We start from the raw sequence: 19,303 nt of genomic DNA on the forward strand, positions 1-19,303 counted from the left end.
TAGCTACTTGTGTCTATCATGGGTATCTTCTTATAAAATGTCCCCATATCATATTCTGAATGCTAGATGGCACTCTCAGGCCGCTTAACCTACCAAGTGGAATGTAGGCCAGGGCCAGTTTATGAAGGGCACATTATTGGTCCACGAAGAGATAGTGTAAAAAGGTATGAGGGTTTGGAAATGACTTTAGCATTTTGGCATTATGCATTGGTGTGCCCTCCAGACACGTGGTCAGGGCAGGGCATGGACAGGAATAAGATCAGATCTCCCCACTGAGCCCAAGAAGCACACTGCATGCTAAGTCATATGCAGTGGAATTGTGCACCAGTTCAGAGTGGAATACAAAGACAAATACCTTCAGCTCAACCATTTGAGGACTGTCCTGGTGCTCCTGTCTGAACTCTTTCATCACATGTATGTATATAATTCAAGGATATAAATATATGTGTACCACAGTGGATGTTCTTCCCTCCCAATGAAAACAGAACAAAGCCTCCAAAAATTTGCTTCTGCCAGTCCCATGGCTGTCCACTGTGGTGCAATTCACCTAGTTCCAGCACCCATCAGTCCTTTATCGTTTTTTAATTTGATATATCCACGTGTAGGCGCTTGTGATGTAGCAGGAACTGTTCTAAGGGCATCATGAAATTAATTCATACACCTCATTTCTTCAACTTTTGGCAGCCTTATTTTAAGAACACAAAAGGCTGCCCATGAGTCCTGCCAAAAGAAGTCTGCCGTGTGGTGATTAGCTGGATGAGCAAAGCCAAACACTGTATCTGGCATGGACTTCCATGCCAAAATCTTCTTTCTTTGAACCACACAAATGACAAATGACCCGCCTGGAAAAAGCAGCAACTAGGAGAGGTTGATGTCTCCACCAGAAGCCATCTTCCACTGTCATGACAAAAGCTACTGCTTTATTCTCTGCACACATGGTTCATGCACACATGTCACACACATGAGAAAGGCAGAAAGCGAACAAGACAGCGCTGGGAGTTGGTGGTGAGTGTCTTGTAGCACACACCAAGGAAATGGAACTTATTGTAGGCAAGTAAGCCCATGTCCTTGGGTCAGAAATTTACACGGACGCTTGGCATAAGCATGGGCAGCTCAGGAAAAGCACAGCTGCATGGAAACCCACAGGTGCCTAGATCTTAGCTTGATGATTGCCTCCTGCTGTTAAGGTCACTCACTGTAATAGCGTCTGTGGCTCTCCGTCTTTCCCGGTGCAGCACGGTACAGAATTGTCCCTTCAAAGGTAGTCTTTCCTGACAGTGAAGGAGAGAAGAGAAGGGGAGAGAAAAACAAGAGAGGGGGCAGAGGGGAGCACATGATGGCGAAAGAAGGAAGAGGGAGAATCTTTAACTGAACTTGCCTTCAATGACTGCGCTGTAAGAGCTTCATCCATGCAATTAATTCAAGACCATTAGGCAGAGTTTCAGAATGTTACAGAATGAGCCCCAAGTCCCCACGTAACCACAATGGCAAGAATTAATCAGATTTGGGACTTGCCTCTAAAATGACTGACATGTACATTATGGCCAGTCAAAACTTGGAAGTCAATTTCACATTTTAACTTAAGAATAGGAAAACCTCAATTAATCAGTGAGAATCCAATTCATAGGATTATTCCATTAACTCAACCAGCAAGCACACTCTTTCCTTTGGAGAGTGTGACATACACATAAAACAGATCTGGCCCTTCTGCCTCTGTCTTTTATCCCTAGAGCCCCACATGGTAAAAGCAGATATTCAAGCTCCAGTATTTTAAACAAGGCACAGAATCCTCAAAAAATTTGTTGGGCAGGGGGTGTGGTTCAGTAGTAGATTATTTCCTAAGCAAGCATAAGGCTCTAGGTTTGATCCCAGCACCATAACATGAGTAAACAGAAGATTTGTTACTTCTCAGCACCTTCAAGAAAGACAAGATAATAACAAACTACAGGGGAGATTTTACTAGTGAGATTTGAAACCAATAGTGGCACCCATACCAACATGAGGGGACGTTTTGGTTTATCACCAAGGATATCAGAGAAATCCTGTTTCTTGAAACATCTTAATTGAGGTTTTGCTGTGTCAATAATGAGTCTGTACTTAAGCATTGAGGACATAGGACTCATCCAGCTTCAAATATCGTATTTTGATACAATATGACAAGACTGAATACATAACTAAAGTCCAATATCATTGGATCATAAGAACACAGATATATATATTGCTCCAATTTAAGTATACACATACCCACCCACCTTCCCAACACACACACACACACACACACACACACACACACACACACAAACACACACAAACACACACAAACACATACACACACAACACAGAGAGTATCACAAGATGGTAAAATGATTTGAAAAATAATCTCAATTAATAAATGTATTATTGAAAGAAATAAGTTCTGTTACAGCTCACGAGTTAAATACTCGAACGGGGAGGCAGGCTTATACTTTCAGAGTAAGTTGAGAGGTGCAAAGCATAGGCAAAGCGTAAACAGGGAGTGTAACTGAAAGGGCAAAGAGCAACTTCTCTCACTCCTTCCAAACTCTCCGCCATCAGAATAGGAACTCTGATAGGGTCGGTTTCCAGGCCGTGTCACTCCCAATTTATGACACCAATTATGAATGATCAGATCACTCTAAATAGATGAGGTATTGTCATTCCCATGTGTTATAGGAATGGTAATATGCCCTGTTTGGAAATCTGCCCTTTGGGTCATAGGCACTGCAGCCAATTAGAGCAAAAAAAAAAAAAAAAAAAAATTAGGCATTCAAGTCAACATGTGTGGGCCCAAGTGGTATGCACAAGCAACCTCAGCTGCTCAGGAAGCTGAGGCAGGAGGGTCCTAGAGGCCACCCTGGACTACATATTGAGCTCCAGGCCTTGGAATACAAAGTAACGTCATGTCTCAAAAAATAACCAGAGGCTGGGAGCTGGTGGTACATGCCTTTAATCCCGGCACTCAGGAGGCAGAGGCAGGTGGATCTCTGTGAGTTCGAGGCCAGCCTGGACTACAGAGCAAGATCCAGGACAGGCTCCAAAGCTACACAGAGAAACCCTGTCTGGAAGAGGAAATAATAATCACTATCTATAAAGAACGATCTAGGGAAGCAACAGAGTTTTGTCCATATGCTTCTTGAGGAGCTCCATGACAAAAGCAGAGCGAGTCAGCAGCTAGTTTTTATTCAAGCAAATTTTCCTTCTTCTTAACTTCAAAAACTTCACCATTACTCCTAAACACAGCTGCTGGTGGGAGAAAAGGCCTTCTACAAACAGCAGCAGTCTTCTCAGTGTCAGCAAAAGGGAGGAATGAAACAAAACAGTCGATATTCCTGATTCCAGCAGAGCTTTCATGTTCTCTGCCACAGGAACAAGTCTGAAAATCCCAGCAGGAGACAGACCATTGTCCTGATATGTCCACTGTCAGTCAAGTCAATCTGCAAAGTCCCCCTGCCCACTGGGAGCAAGGCAATCAGAGAGGTAGCCTGGGCTAGGGCTAGGTAAGGACACATAGGTACTCTTACCTGAGTGAGGAGCAAAAGAGACAGGCAATCAGAAAACTCATGCATATGATGCATATGAGCAATATTTACCTTGCTGGGGGGAATTTTTTTACTATGACCATTAAATGTCAGGGTTTTTTTTCCTAAGGGTTTCTCTGTCCTGGAACGCACTCTGTAGATCAGGCTGGCCTCAAACTCAAAGAGATCTGCCTGCTTCTGCCTCCCAAGTGCTGGGATTAAAGGTGTGCATTACCATATTAGCTTAAATATCAGTTCTTGAAGGCAGCCAACAGTATGGAAGGAAAGAGTTTTAAAATTCAGAGAAAAAACTATATGCTATGTTAGCATCTAACTTTTCCTGAAACTCTGTTTGATCCATTGGTTAACTGCTCTCCACTGCCAATAGAATGCAAACACAAACTCAATGCCACTAAATACTAAAAATGAAAAACATTTAGTGATACCGCAGAATGGAGTTTTTCAAAATATGTTGGTATCATGGAAGTGGTATGTAATGAAAGCCCTCTTAGATTTGTCTTAGCTTGACAGGTCACCAAAGTACCACAATCTAAACATTCTAAATAAGAAACTGGGAAAGCAGAAGATTATGGAAAATAATTGACGATGTTCCTGTAGCTATAGGATTGTTTTTTGAGTTGTGGTCTCATGTATCTTAGGCTGGCATTGAACTATCTATGTAGCTGAGGATGACCTTGAATTTATGATGCTCCTGTATTCACTCCCCCTGCAAACACTGGGATTCAGTCTATGCCAACATACCTAGCTTATTCAGTGCTAGGGATTAAATCCAGGCCCTTGTGCATACGTGACAAACATTCTAAAAAACCTCAGTTACATCTCTAGCCCAAGGGTTTTAAAAAGTAATAATTACAGTTTTACAACAATTATTTGAAAATAAGTAGTATCAAAACTGTTAAAATGGGAGATTCATATATATTTTAAATATGAGACAAAATATATACTGAAATTGGATAATACTCACAATTTTTTTTGTCACTAAGTTCAAATAAATCCCAGAGCCAGGATAATGTGTGATTATAACATTAGCTCATTAATTCTATTTCACAATATTTAGACAATGGGAACAAATATAAAATTATAGACAAAAAAGACACTTAGTCCCCATCTATGAGTGTGGTAAGAATAAACTTAACTTTAGGCAGGTTTGAATTCAGATGCTGTGTGAGAAGTTGATTTGCTTGTGTAATGGAGGTGATGACAGACTATGTATAGAAAGCTTGCATGTCATTTTGGTCTCCTAACTTAGAGCCAGGCCAGAGCTGAAATGGAATTACTATGCACATAAGCACAGTCATCTGGCACTAGGCCAAATGACCAGAAAATTCCTACCAACACCTGGCATCTTAAGATTCTGTCTGCACTGTTGATGCAAACGTTTCTATGTTCTGTTTTAGAAAAACTGAATTTACTAAACACCTTTTGTGTGTGTGTTACTAATGTGATATGTAGAAGTCCATTTCAGTATTTAAAAAATGCTTTTTTGGTACCACTCTGTAAGCCCTGTCTGACCAGATCTTACTGATAATCAATGACAGCTGAGTTCAAAAGGAAAGACAGACCTTAGGAATCTCCAAGTAGAGAATCTAAAACCACCTAAGAAGCGCTCTCTCTCTCTCTCTCTCTCTCTCTCTCTCTCTCTCTCTCTCTCTCTCTCTCTCTCTCTCACACACACACACACACACACACACACACAATCTTAATCTACTCACATCCCTAGATCTAATATCAATTTCTTGAAATAACAAAACAGAGATGAAACTATCACAAGTCAGATCATGAGAAACTAATGGACAAACAGATTCTTTAGCAAGTAGATTGAACAGAAGGAGGACCTATAAATGGAGAAACTGATAGATTCAGAGAAATTTGAAAGACATCAATCAACTCATCACTGTGGATGTACCTTATTTGGATCCAAATTCATGTCAACAAATTTCATACAAAAAAAGGTTACGAGAGGAAAATGAACACAGCGCACATTGCTTAATTATTTAAGGACTCATTGTAATTTTGTGTGCATGTGGTAATGGGACTTTAAGAAACTCTTTTATTGATACATATTAAAATATTTATGGGTGAAATTATATAATATCTAAGATTTTCTTTAAGATAAAACAGAGCAGGAATGTGTAGGGACATAATGTCAACAAATTAGCCATAGGCTGAGAATTGATCAACTGGGTGACAGATACACAGGGATTCTTTATATTATTCATACTTTTACCTATGTTTGAAATAATCTATAACTAAAGATTATTAAAATCTTTTTGAGAAAATATATCTAAAGTTTCACAAATTCCAAGTATGGTTAGAAAATGTTTTCAAATTCAAATATGCAGAAAGTTTCTGCTATTACTCAAATATGGACCAACCTATATGACTGCTAATTGTCCTTGGCAGAACAGATTACCCTGAACAGGGGCTATGAACTGTTAATATTCTGATTCTCCCCCTTGAAATCCCACCCCTTGGCTCCGCCATACATCCTGACATAAAAGCATCATTCTAAGGAAAAACTCCTCCCTTTCTTCTCTCTCACTTCTGCTTTTCCTTGACCTCTCTTCTTCTTCTTCTTCTCCTCCTCCTCCTCCTCCTCCTCCTCCTCCTCCTCCTCCTTCTCTCTCTCTCTCTCTCTCTCTCTCTCTCTCTCTCTCTCTCTCTCTCTCTCTTTCCTGTCTTTCTCTTCATCTCTCTATTCTAATAAACTCTCCATGTGGATGCAGCATCTGGGTTGTGAATTTACTGGCTGCCACTGCCACTGCCACCATGCCCACATGGCATGCATCTGCCCAGCATATTTCCCTGCATGTGTGGGATACCCTCGCCCCCCGGCCCCCGTGCAATAATTCATAACATTGGTGCCCAATGTGGGGCATGATTGGACATCAGACAGCCAGGTGCATTTGTGTGGATGCTGGGAATTGAAATCTTCTGGGCCTATCAGCTGAACAAGTGCTGCCTTTGGGGCTTCTGCACCTCCCCCCCCCCAACAACCACAGAGAGACTTGAGTTTGCTGCCTAGGTAGCAAAAAGCTGTCTCACATCTTAAATTTATCCTTCTCGGATCTAATGATGTTTGATGACTAGGGTATCAGTTTAACAGCCCCAGTCCCAAGATTAGATATATATGCTCTCCAATTACAGACAGGTATGCCTCATTCACAGACTTCATGGCATAGGATAGACTGGTTTCAGATATAACTCCAGAGGTTCAAACTTTTAATACTGATAAATGCAGCTTTAACAAACTTATAGAACATGGACTACAAAGAGTTCTTATGAGTCCTAAATAGATTTTTAACCCTTTTGCCATGATGTAAATCCATTCCAGCTGTCTTAGAAATACCCACAGGGTCCTGGGAAAAGTTTTGCTACTGCATCAAGAAATCTGGTCTGATGAAAATTAACAGTCTCCAGAGCCCATTTCTGACCCCACCTATTTTTTGAGCATATTTTGCAGACTCATTGTTCCCACCTGACCTCCAGAGACATAGCAGATGCCGTGGCTTCTCTACTCCTGATCTGGTGTGCCACTTCCCCCAGGCTCCTGGAACACACTGCTGCAAGCTGCCTCCTCAGCTCCCTCAAGGAACGTTCCTGAGGTCTTCTGCTGTGTGTGACTCCCGGTTCCCCCCTCCCCACTTCACCCCTTGTCAGCTTGAAGTATCCTCAAGAATTCAGCGCCCTTGTTCCCCCACTTGCTCCCATAACTCACCTCTTTTTATAACAATCAAAATGGAGGAATGTTAATATTCTGATTTGCCCCTTGAAATCCCACCCCTTGGTGCTGCCCTGCATCCTGACATAAAAACCTCATTCTAAGGAAAACTCTCTCTCTCTCTCTCTCTCTCTCTCTCTCTCTCTCTCTCTCTCTCTCTCTCTCCTGCTTTTCCTCCCATGAGGTGTGCATCCTCATCCTCTCTCCTCTTCTTCTCTCTTGTGAATTGCTGGCTGCTGCCACCATGCCCAGGCCCCACTGCATCTTGTCCAGCATGTTTCCCTGCACACACGGGATACCCTCAGGGTATCCCCCTCACACAATAATTCATAACATGAACCAAATGCCATATGTAAAAGTGTATGAAAAGCAAGTTGTAGAAATTTTTACCTATCATTCAAGATAAAAATGCCTCCTTGGAGTAATAAAGGGCTCATCAAGAATTTATTAAATACCTACCATGTGACAAGTAGTAATGGCATACTTCTTAAGTACAATGCCAATGTTTATCATAGTCATCTATTGATATACAAAACTTATAACTTCAAGTATTTGCAAAGTATACAAATAAGAATGCACACATTCAAAGGAAATAGTGTTTATATACATGTATGAAGTGAAGATGTACAAGAATTCACTGTACACAATACTCTCTCCATATTAGGATACAGATTTTAGCTGTAATGACAAAGAAAACCCTCATTATAATGTCTGGTAGCACTTAAAAGAATATTTCTATGTTATCACTGTAATCTCTAAAAATTACCAATATGGTACAAAGATTAGGATTTAACTTAGCCTCAGATTCATGTAATTAAGCAATCACTGCAGAAAAATGGATTGCCATTTACAAAGAATATTACGTGGGCTGATCAGACAATGACTCTGATTAAGTACATTTTGGCTCATACCAGAAAAAAAGCTAGATGTTGTTTGTGCACATTTTCTATCTCTCAACTATAGGACAAAATGCATTTTACTGTAATTATAGGTGATGTAACCACTGGGGGAAACTGGTGAAGTACACATGGGTCCTCCCTGTATAGTTTGTGTTTATTTTTACAACTTCCTGTGAATTTTAATTGCTTCAAAACAGAACAGTTTTTTTTCCCAAAAAAGTAAAATATATCCAAAGTTCTAACACTTTTTCTGGTGAATACGGTAGGAAGAGAATAAGCAAACCATTCTAAAAAATCAAAGGTCCTATTTTGGATAAATCCCATCAATATACATAATCTCTGCAGCAATGTGGTCTGGTTATATATACATTTTAGCATAATTCTATGATGAAGCAAATCATGAGTGTAGACAATTACTGAAAACACTACCACTAAACAGAGAGGTGCTACTTCTCTCTTTCAGGGCATGGTTTCAATTCACAAAGCACAAAAGATATTATTCTCACATCTACTCTTCTATGAAGCCCCTTTTGACTACTACAATCCCACATTACCGTGGTATTGGTGTTGTGGACTAGAACATTTGTTTAACTATGTAAAGATGTGTTGCTTTTGTTTATGCTGCATTTGTTTAACTATGTAAAGATGTGTTGCTGTTTTATCTTGTCTGCCTAAGGCACCTGAATTAGTCTAATAAAAAGCTGAACTGCCAATAGCTAGGCAGCAGAGGGATAGGCAGGGCTGGTGGGCAGAGAGAAAAGGGGAGCCAGCCAGCCAGGGACCAGCCAACCAGACATGGAGGAAGCAGAAAAGCAGGATGGACAGTATGAGATGAGGTAAACGAGCCTTGAGGCAGCACATAGGTTAATAGAAATGGATTATTATTTTTTTTTTTTAAAAAAAGGCTAGCTAGAAACAAGCCTAAGCTAAGGCCAAGCATTCATAATTAATAATAAGTCTCCATGTCATGATTTGGGAGCTGGTTGATGGCCCAAAGAAATTGCCAACTACAGACTGGCCTCTCTGCCTTTGTGCCCCACTCTTCCTCAAATGTCAACTCCTGAGGATCTTTCCTGAGCTTCTGGGGATATGTGTGCCTCTTTTTGCAAGGTGAGTTGACGGAGGGCAAGGTCCCTATCTGCATCTCATTTGTCTCTGACTTTTCAAGTCATCAACAAACATCTTAGTAACTGTTGGAGCTCAACAGAGATTTAATTAATGAAGAATAGAAGAAGGAAATAAAGAAGACAAAAAGGAATGGATGGATACAGGCAGGCAGATAGAGATATGGGACCTGTTTTTCTTAATTGTTTACATAGGAAGATTACAGCAAACTTTTTTTTATCAGAACCATCCATTCTTGTTAAAAGAACATGATTCTCTAGGGACATCAAATACCCTCAGCAATAAACAGCTGGACTGAACATGGCCACAGAAACTACTAGACTTCTCTTGTTCTGAAAAAAAGAAAGCTAGTAATTGAGTTGGTGCCACAGGTAGGTAAAAGACAGCCAAATGGCTGAGAAGACCATTCTATTCAGTCAAAACCTCCAGTACCAGGGATTCTAGCACTACATGCTTTGAGTAGAGAGTCTGCCACAGTTACCTTTCCATGGTAATGACCTGGGATGTATTTTGGAGTACAATTTGTTTCAATCATTCCAAAAACTATGGGATGTATTTCCTGAAACTCTTCATTTCTGAGAATATATAGCTAAGATGGTACAATGCCAAGAGGTAAAGACTTACCAGCAAGACTGTCCCTAAATCTCCATCTCTGTATCAGTTAAGAGATTAGAAGGTAATTTTTAAATGTAGACATGATGTTACAATGGCCATGGTAGCAAAGAGAAAACAAATAGCTAAACACTAACTGGTCATGTCCCAAGTCTATCTTAACAATGAGAGCTATGGTGGTTTATATATGATATTGCTGTTGGAACATAGATTTCATTTCCTCATGGAAATAAAGTTATAATAACCTGATCTTGTTCTCCTCCCCCAAAAAGCATATTTAATCCACAATATTCCAGAGATAATGTATTGTTAATGTGGGACATAGTTACCAGGCATGATACTATTCTAATGTACAAAAGAAGATTCCAGAGCAGCTAAAATTTTACTGTGGATTAGGGAGAGGGGGTGCAAAAGAAACTCACTGCTCTACTCATTTAGCTGGCCACAGTAGTGGAAAACCACATGGCCCAGCTCACAGGTGAAAGGAGTTCCCAAATAATTCACTTGTTCCAAACATCTATACCAATCCTTCATATCCTAGACTCAAGGATAGAATAGAATTTGAAGCAGGTGGGTTCTCAAACTTTGGAATTGGAAGGAAGGGGTCCTGCTGTATCCACTGTGTCAACCAGCCCATACAATTGCTTCCATGTGTGGCAGGCTCTATGACCCAGAGCCACTGCTGAGATACCAAGCAGAAAAGGTCACCTACGTACTTTTCTGGAAATGGCTTCAACTTCCAAATCAAGCCTTTGCCCAATTATACTGCTGGTTGAATAAAGGGATACCAAGGCAATAGAAGAATACTATTTAAATTAAATTTTTTTCAAAATGGAAAGTGTCAATGTTTAAGAATTGTTTTGGTAAGACTAGATTGTCCTCCTCTTGTCAGGAAAGAAAGACAGCAAGTAGCATCACACCACTATGACATAGCTGAGTCTCCTACAACATTCATGCCCATGACCTTGGCTCAACACAGCACAAGATAAACACAGACGCCCACATGGGAAGTTGGGTTAGTGACTGGGAAAATAAAGCTTCCCGGTCCTGACCTTTTGCTCCATGAGCTGGAAAGGGTAGCAGAGAAGCTGGAGGGAAACCTTCAAGCCCTGGAGAAAAACAGACCTGAGGTTTGTTCTCACCATTGCAAAAGGGACCATTTCCTTATCCAAGATGAGCCTGGCCTCTTGACTATCTTGTCATATATTCAATAGAACTGGCATGCATTTATCTTGTACACAGTACCTTGCCATGACTAACTTGATTATTTTCCCCCAAGTTCATCAGAAGACCCTAGAGAATATTGATCATCTCATTGGGTTCATTTAAAAGATATTACAAACTCAATGGGAAATGACATTCTAGAAGTATAGAGAGGCACAGCTACATGTGCTACCATGAGCCAGTACTACCATGGCTGAGGACTAGCATTCACTTATCCAGAGGTATATAGAATATGTATCTATAGGTCACATCTATACAGTGATAAACTTACTAAACCACAGTGGGCAAGTTACTCTAGCCAACAAAATACCCACAAGATTTTGTCACAGGCCTTTGGCATAGAACAATGGTGCATAAGTGAGGCTAGGACAGAGCCCACTGGTCTCTTCCCTTTCCTGTTCAGTATGGTAGACTTCCTTACTTGATTTGGACAGCTGCTCATCCTGGGAAATGCCAAGCTCATCAGACTCTCCCGACAGCTCCTTGATGAAGTTGGAAGGAAACATTCCAGTCTTCCCATTGAGTACACCTTCCCACCATCCTTCCTCTACCTGCAAAGAGGCAAAGAGAGCAGAGGTACAAGATCAAGTTAGACATGTCTTCTAGCTACATGGTGAAACTCACACCAAAGAGGAACCCAAAGTTTCAATGTTACCAGAGAAACAGGAAGTAGGCCCCATGGTCTTAACATTCAGATAGGTAAGGGAGTTAACCTGGAACCCAACACAAATGAGCAAAATGTAACACTCCATTTTAATCAACTTCTAAGTGAAATTTGACATTTCCTTTGGCTATGAAAGTAGGTAACATACCAATATTAGAAGGACCTGTGACTCATCATGAATATTTTCCTATCACATCACAGATGCTGTGAGTACCTCAAAATATTACTTGTGCTACTTTGCAATGGTATAAATTATACTTGCTGGATGGTATTTGCTATTTAATGTATTAAGAGGGTATCACATAGATTACTACTGTATCAAGGTTTGCTTTTATTTGATGTGTACTTCACACTAGTTTCCTTTGAAATTTCCTGTGTTTTGTTTTATGATAACCACTATTAAAACCAGGTATGGTGGCACACATCTGTAATTCCAGCACTCAGAAGACACAGCAAGGAAGATATATAGTACCTGTGAGGCCAGCCTGGATTGCATGGCTAGGTCAAACGGCTGGAAATATGGCTTCTTAGGCAAGTACTTGTCTAGTATCCCCAAGGCCTAATTTGCACTCTTAGTACCACAAACAAACAGCAGAAAGGAGGAAGAGGAGGAGAAGGAAGAGGAGGAGGTGTGGGGGAGGAAGATGAGGAAGAGAAAAGAGGGAGGGAAGAGAGGGAAGGTTTCTCGACATAATCAAAACTAGACAGCTGAGAGAAAAAAATTATCTATTTTCAATTAAATAAAACCATTTTTAAATTAAAAATTAAAAAAAAAAAACCAGCTCTGAGCTAAGGGCTCAGAAGGTAAGAAGATTTCCTGTGGGTTTCTCCTGGAATGTGGGGGAAGGATTGGAGTGTCAGAGGATAGGAAGACTTCAAACATCTGAATAGGATGTAGGAGCTGGACCAGAAAAGCAGTGAGAACAGACAAGACAGGTTCAGTTTTGAGGTGTGAACTGGTCTTGGTCAACTAGCTGGGGGCAAGTGAAAGAAAAATTGTCTGAAGAATTCGAGATGGATCCACTAACAGCAAAGTAGACCTCTGAATGTTTGGTTGGTTTCTTGAAGGAAAAATAAGGTCATTTTGAGAACAAGCAAGCATTAAGTTACCAATAAGATGTGGGCTGACAGAAGAAAGAGCTTTAGAATTTTTCTATATGTATATATTACCAGTGCAAGCCAAATATAATTTAAGAACTTAAGTAATTCAAATAAAAAAGAAAATTAAAACTCAAATCCCAGTTCAAATTCCAACCTGAAACTTAACAGTTATATGAACTCATTCCTTTTTCTCCTGCCAAAATACATCCTCTTCCCCATCTGCCTAACAGAGCTGGTTAACACACCTCAAGTGGCATATTTAAGCATGACCTTTGTCTCTGTCAGAGGTATATGCATTATGGTTCTATGCTAGAATCTGGGGATGCAGCACTATATATGGTAAGCACCTATTTTTGCTAAAGAAGGTGATAATCTACCAAAATAGGAAGGTGTGACTAAAGACTAAGGCTGGCAATACAGGATAAATAGAAGAGAAAAAGACCATGACTTGGTACAAATCAAACTTGTTACATGAAGTTGAGCTCACTTAGATCCGGGATGGCAAAACAGAAATTTGAGAAAAGACAAATCAAAATTAAGGTAGTCCTTTAAGAAATTAGAAACAGTAGCTATGATTTGGGTAGATTTGGGGCATTCCAAAAGGAGAAAGGGGCTAATGAAGGCCAGAGAATGGAGACAACCAGAGCAATACATTTAGAACAATCATTAGAGAACTCATAGGATACAGCTTTGTAGAGTAGTGGTTACATCTGCATGACCACAAAATCTTAAGGGAAGAATTCACACAACAGCATCCATGTATGGCTGTCCTGGTGATTATTCATTATCAGTTCACTACATTTAACATCATTTCCACTGACCAGCATTTCCATGTTTCTATGCCAACTCAATTGATGTGTATCATTCCTTCAAGAGGGTTTTGATAGAATTAAGATAGTTGGAAGGGTTCACTGTGAGTCTGCTTGCACAGGATTTGTAGCATGGGGTCCTTGTGCTACCTCTGAATAAAGAAACATAAAATAACCCCTTTCCTCCCAGGAATCACAGGGCAAGGGGAAAACCCAGGGCAGGACCCTCAACTGAGTGATATGTGGTATAATCCTGGGCTGCAGAGGGCAGCTGGACCAACTCCATCTATTCAGTTTGATGATGTCTGAAATATTCCTGTCTCCACTAAGCAGCTCTAGTGTGAGACTCTAGGGAAGCACTCCTGATGTATAGGATCAGCAGCTGCCTACCGGGAAAACAAAGGTATCTTCACCCTGCCACACCCCAGATGCCAGCATCACTGTCACTGCACAGCCTGCTAGGCCTGTGGGAAAACAGCAGAGGTATATCATTAGCCACCCAAGTAGAAGGATTGACAAGAAAACCATTGCTCATCACCTGGGGGATACTCTTCCAATTGCAGCTTCCATGGGCATAAGGGGTGTTTCTTTGTGACCTGAGCCCTTCCTGGGGGAAAGCCTGGTACCAGAACCACTGAGCGCTGTGTAATACATTTTTTTCCTGCAGTTTGCTGCTTTTGTCTCAAGACTAAGCCTGGAGATAGGAGAAAAATTATCCTTGTTTTCAAACTAGCTCTCTTCAGAGATCTGGCTCAATTTCCTACATAAAGACAAGGACACTGAAGCCCAGAATGATGATTTCCCCCTATCAAACTCAGTCCCAATGGATTCATGTTAGGGAAATTATTAAAAGAAATCCTATCAAGTCCTGATTGCTTCACAAAAAGTTTTTTTTTGGGGGGGGGTGTTGGAGGAAATGTGAATCTTCCTATGAGGAGCAGAAGGGAACAAGAGATCCTGATTATGTTACCACTGTTCATTTTTATTTTATAATTTAATTTAATTTTACATATCAGCCATGGATTCCCCTGTCTTCCCTCCTCCCCCCCTGCCCTCCCCTCAGTCCACCCCCCATTCCCATCTCCTCCAGGGCAAGGGATTCAGCTCAGCCTGGTAGATTCAGTCGAGACTAGTCCAGTCCCCTGCTCCCTTTACCCAGGCTGAGCCAAGTGTCCCTGCATAGGCCCCAGGTTCCAAACAGCCAGCTCATGCACTAAGGACAGGTCCCGGTCCCACTGCCTGGGGGCCTCCCAAACAGTTCAAGCTGATCAACTGTCTCAATTATCCAGAGGGCCTGATCCAGTTGGGGGCTCCTCAGCTATTGGTTCATAGTTCATGTGTTTCCACTAGTTTGGCATTTGTCCCTGTGCTTTTTCTAATCATGGACTCAACAATTCTCACTCATATAATCCCTCCTCTTTTTCACTGATTGGACTCCTGGAGCTCGACCTGGGGCCTGACCGTGGATCTCTGCATCTGCTTCCATCAGTCATTGGGTGAGAGGTCTACCATACCACTCTTGGGCATATTCCCAAGGAATGCTCAATCATACCACAAGGGCACATGTTCATCGATGTTCATAGCAGCATTATTTGTAATAGCCAGAACCTGGAAACAACCTAGATGCCTTTCAACTGAAGAATGGACAAATAACATGTGGTACATATACACAATGGAGAACTACTCAGCAGAGAAAAACAATGACATCATGAGGTTTGCAGGCAAATGGATGGATCTAGAAAAAATAATCCTGAGTGAGGTAACCCAGACTCAGAAAGACAAACATGGTATGTACTCACTCATAGGTGGATACTAGATGTAAAACAAAGGATGACTAGACTGTTACTCATAACTTCAAGGAGGCTACCTAGAAAAGAGGAGCTGGGCGGTGGTGGCGCATGCCTTTAATCCCAGCACTCAGAAGGCACAGCCAGGCGGATCTCTGTGAGTTCGACACCAGCCTGGGCTACCAAGTGAGTTCCAGTAAAGGAACAAATCTACACAGAGAAAGCCTGTCTCAAAAAAAAAAGAAAAAAAAGAAAAGAGTACCCTAAGAAAGACACAGGGATCTCCCAATGACAGAGAAATTGATGAGATCTACATGAGCAAACTGGACGTGGGGGGGGGGGCGGTAATGAAGGGCAAGGGTTGGGGGAAAGAGAGTTTAGGGGAGCGGAAGATCCTAGCTAGAGAGGGAGAACAAGGAAAAAGAGACCATGATAAATGAAGACCCCATGGGAATAGGAAGAAACAAAGTGCTAGAGAGGTCCTCAGAAATCCACAAAGATACCTCCACTATAGACTACTGACAATGGTCGAGAGACAGCCCGAACTGACCTACTCTGGTGATAGGATGGCCAAACACCCTAACTGTTACCACTGTACTTAATTAGCTCCTGTAATACCAAGCCTGTGTGGCCATTCCAGTGATGTTACCATTTATTAAACAGTTATCCTGTACTGCCTCATGATGTTGGGATAGATTCATTGGTGAACAAAACAGATAAAGACCTCATCCTGGAGCCTGAGGGATGTCCCCATACCTAAAGTGCTTGCCATGATAACTCAGCACCCATGTAAAATTCAAGTGTGGTGCTGCACACCCATTATCTCAGAACTGGGGAGGCAGGGATAAGAAGACCTTGGGGGTTTGCTGGTCAGCCTCTCTAGCTGGATTGGTGAGCTCTAGGTTCAATGAGTCTCAAAAAATAAGGTAGAAAAATGATTAAGGAAGGAAGACACCTCTGGCTTTCACACACAAAACCAGGCACACACATGTGTGCTTGCTCTCTGTCTCTCTGTCTCTCTCTGTCTCTGTCTCTCTGTCTCTGTCTCTCTGTCTCTGTCTCTCTCTGTCTCTGTCTGTCTCTCTCTCTCTCTCTCTCTCTCTCTCTCACACACACACACACACACACACACACACACACACACAGAGACACACACATCCTGGAGAAATTTCTAGAACAAAAAAGAAGAATCTGCACAGCTTGCACACCTTCTGCTTAGAAATCAAGATGGCCTGTACTGATGCTTCTGTATTTGAACACAGAAAAAGAAATGTGTACCCTTGCAATAAAGTATAGACTAAAGATGGTACCAAAGGCCTACAGCTTCTGCCCACAATAAGAAAGTAAAAGGATTGATGCCCACCTTCTCCCCATGCCCACCCAATTTCAACTCATCATCAGTCTTCTGTAGCACCTGGATCTAGGCTGAAAATAAACCCTAGCTGTGCCTCTCTGTGACCAAAGGACCAAAGTGTCTAACTTAAGACCCCATGACTGTGCCCCCAAAGCCAACCCTACCAATGGCTCATGGCTGGGAGTAAAGCAGTTTCCAACTAGTTCTGCTTGAGGAAGGCTGAGTACAGACACAGTTTCCATCCTGTACAACTTCCATGTCTTTACAAGGAAGAGCCTTTACACGGGTTCAGGGCTCAAGGAAGTAATTTATCTATCTTAACCCCGTTGGAAGCTGAAGAAACAACAGAGTCAATTTCAAACCCCACCTACCCAGCCAGCTGTGCAGACATCACCTACATTTGTTAGGCAGGGAAGATGTATGGGAATGAAAAGGTGAAATGCTTTCCCCTTGATAATTCTCTTACCAAGTCCTATGTAACATCCTTGAATGTTTTCTTTACATGTCAGTTGTGCAAGGAAGGTAATAAAGGTTTACCAAATCTAAAGTCTACCTGAGAGTAGAAGCAGCCAACAGAAAATAGCCACATATACCCAAGGAATGCTCTGGTGTTGGTGTGGGCCCCGGGTTCTGTTTATGTCTTTCCTCAGAATAATGAAGTTCCTCTTTGGGTTCCTGAATGCTGTGTGTGCCCTGTAGCTGCTGCTGAAGCCCAACATGGCAGAGACCTATTGGGCCTTCGTGAAGAACTCTCCCCTTCTGATGCCAATGGGAATTGAGGGCCCAATATGGCCAGCTTTGGCAAGCATTAACGTAAGCCTAGGAACTGTAGCCATGTGGCTGGATTCTCCATAAGGTAATGTATGGTAACTGCTTTTTCAAGTATGTTTGAGAACGTGTCACCCAGACACCTTGGAGATTAAGGATAACCCTGAAGGTCACTGACCTCCATTTGTTAACAGTAGCATGCCAGCTAAGCTTTTTCATTTTCACAATCCTCTTCAAGCTGGTGTAGTACCTACTTTTCAGGAGTGGCTCTGTTCAACATTTATTGCCCTCCTGAAAATCATTTAGCCCCCTTTGAAGATACCTTAAAATTTGTGAGCCTGAATGTAGCCATTATGAGACCATTAGTTCTCCTGAGCTGCCTGTTTTTCTTTATGATTCTTAGTTGTTCTTTTGCAGAGCTGCCAGCTTAATTCGTGCTGGGATCAAGAAAATGGTACTTGTCGGTTCGTGTTCCTGGAGGTGTGTCCATGCCAGTGGATGCCCACACGCTCCAGAAGAGAATTTGACATTGCTGCTGCCGTTGTTGCTGTTATAGCAGTGGTGGCCACCACTGCTACTGTTTCTGGGATTGCCATTTCATAATTGGTTACTACAGCTAGCACAGTGGAGATCCTGGCAGCAAAAGTAGCTACCACAGTTAATTAATCTTTCATTCTATTGGGCATGATAAATTTAATTCAATAGTTATATACATTTCAACTGGCTTTGAAAATTATAAATTTATAAACTCAAGTTCCATTTGCTTTTGGGATACCATCTTACAAGGACTCCAATTTGCAGTAAGGCTCGTTAAGGAAGGGATGGCTCAGTTGCCTTTATCCTACTGGCTATGGGTGGGTTAGGACTTCTGTTGGTCTTTTCTGTGTCAAACACACAGATTGCAAGCCCAGCACCACTTTGAGATCTTTGGCAGCAGTTAACTCTGCAGCTCACACACAATTGAGCCTGTATGATAATGAGTATTCAGAGATGGGTAATGCCTGGGGGGCGCTCACCAACCTAAGACAGAGCGCCTGTGTGGCCTGGGCAGGTATCTCTATGACAGGTAAGGTGACCTGCTGACGTCCCACGCAACCTAAGTCAGAAGCTCATTTTTTAGTAAAAGGGGGACCTGTAGGGCCCTGGCCCCCGTTTTGAGTAACTGTTGCCTTGCTTTCTGACCTTGACCCTGATATCCTTCCTATGCTAATTCTCTACCAGGATCCACCCTCTTGAATGCATAAGGGAAGTTCCTTGTCTGTGTATCCTGCATATTGGGTGTTAACAGCTTAGATGCAAGATTGTAAAACATCGGTAGCGAACTTCTGCCCTCCGGGGTTCTCCCATTGTGCTGTAAGCCTGCATTTAAGACCTCCTCCCTCCTTCAATAAAAGGCATTCGGCAATAAAAAAAAAAAGATAAAAGAAAAAGCCACTTAAGGGTTGCAATCACTGTTTTCAGTCAATGGCTACCTTGTTACTCAAATCCCCTGAAGGAGCAGGCTAGAAGGGTAAATTAGGATAGGGGCAGAGGTGTTACACAGAAGCCAATGAAGTCAGTTTCAGCATTTCAAATGCACTTCTCTTTCCATAAAAGAAAACCAGGCATATAAAACTCTAAGGGCTATACTTTAACATTTCTAGAAACTTCCTTATTTTTTTTTCCAAAAATAGGGGCTAGGG

General features: G+C 41.7%; 1 protein-coding gene across 7 annotated transcripts in view; it reads right to left on the bottom strand.

Moving 5' to 3' along the window:
* Window positions 1-19,303, bottom strand: part of Sh3kbp1 (SH3 domain containing kinase binding protein 1) — a 344,717-nt gene that overhangs the window by 145,916 nt on the left and 179,498 nt on the right. For 3 of the 7 annotated variants that reach the window (XM_028873244.2, XM_028873241.2, XM_028873243.2), the window contains 3 exons: window positions 11,560-11,689; window positions 10,967-11,023; window positions 1,197-1,271 (listed from right to left, as the gene is read on the bottom strand). In XM_028873244.2, coding sequence (XP_028729077.1) covers window positions 1,197-1,271; window positions 10,967-11,023; window positions 11,560-11,689 — 262 coding nt within the window. The remainder of the gene's footprint in view (window positions 1-1,196; window positions 1,272-10,966; window positions 11,024-11,559; window positions 11,690-19,303) is intronic. The other 4 variants (XM_028873246.2, XM_028873242.2, XM_028873247.2 and 1 more) reach the window with 2 other exon arrangements.

The sequence above is a fragment of the Peromyscus leucopus genome, chromosome X (genome assembly GCF_004664715.2).
Source record: "Peromyscus leucopus breed LL Stock chromosome X, UCI_PerLeu_2.1, whole genome shotgun sequence".
Lineage (NCBI taxonomy): Eukaryota > Metazoa > Chordata > Mammalia > Rodentia > Cricetidae > Peromyscus > Peromyscus leucopus.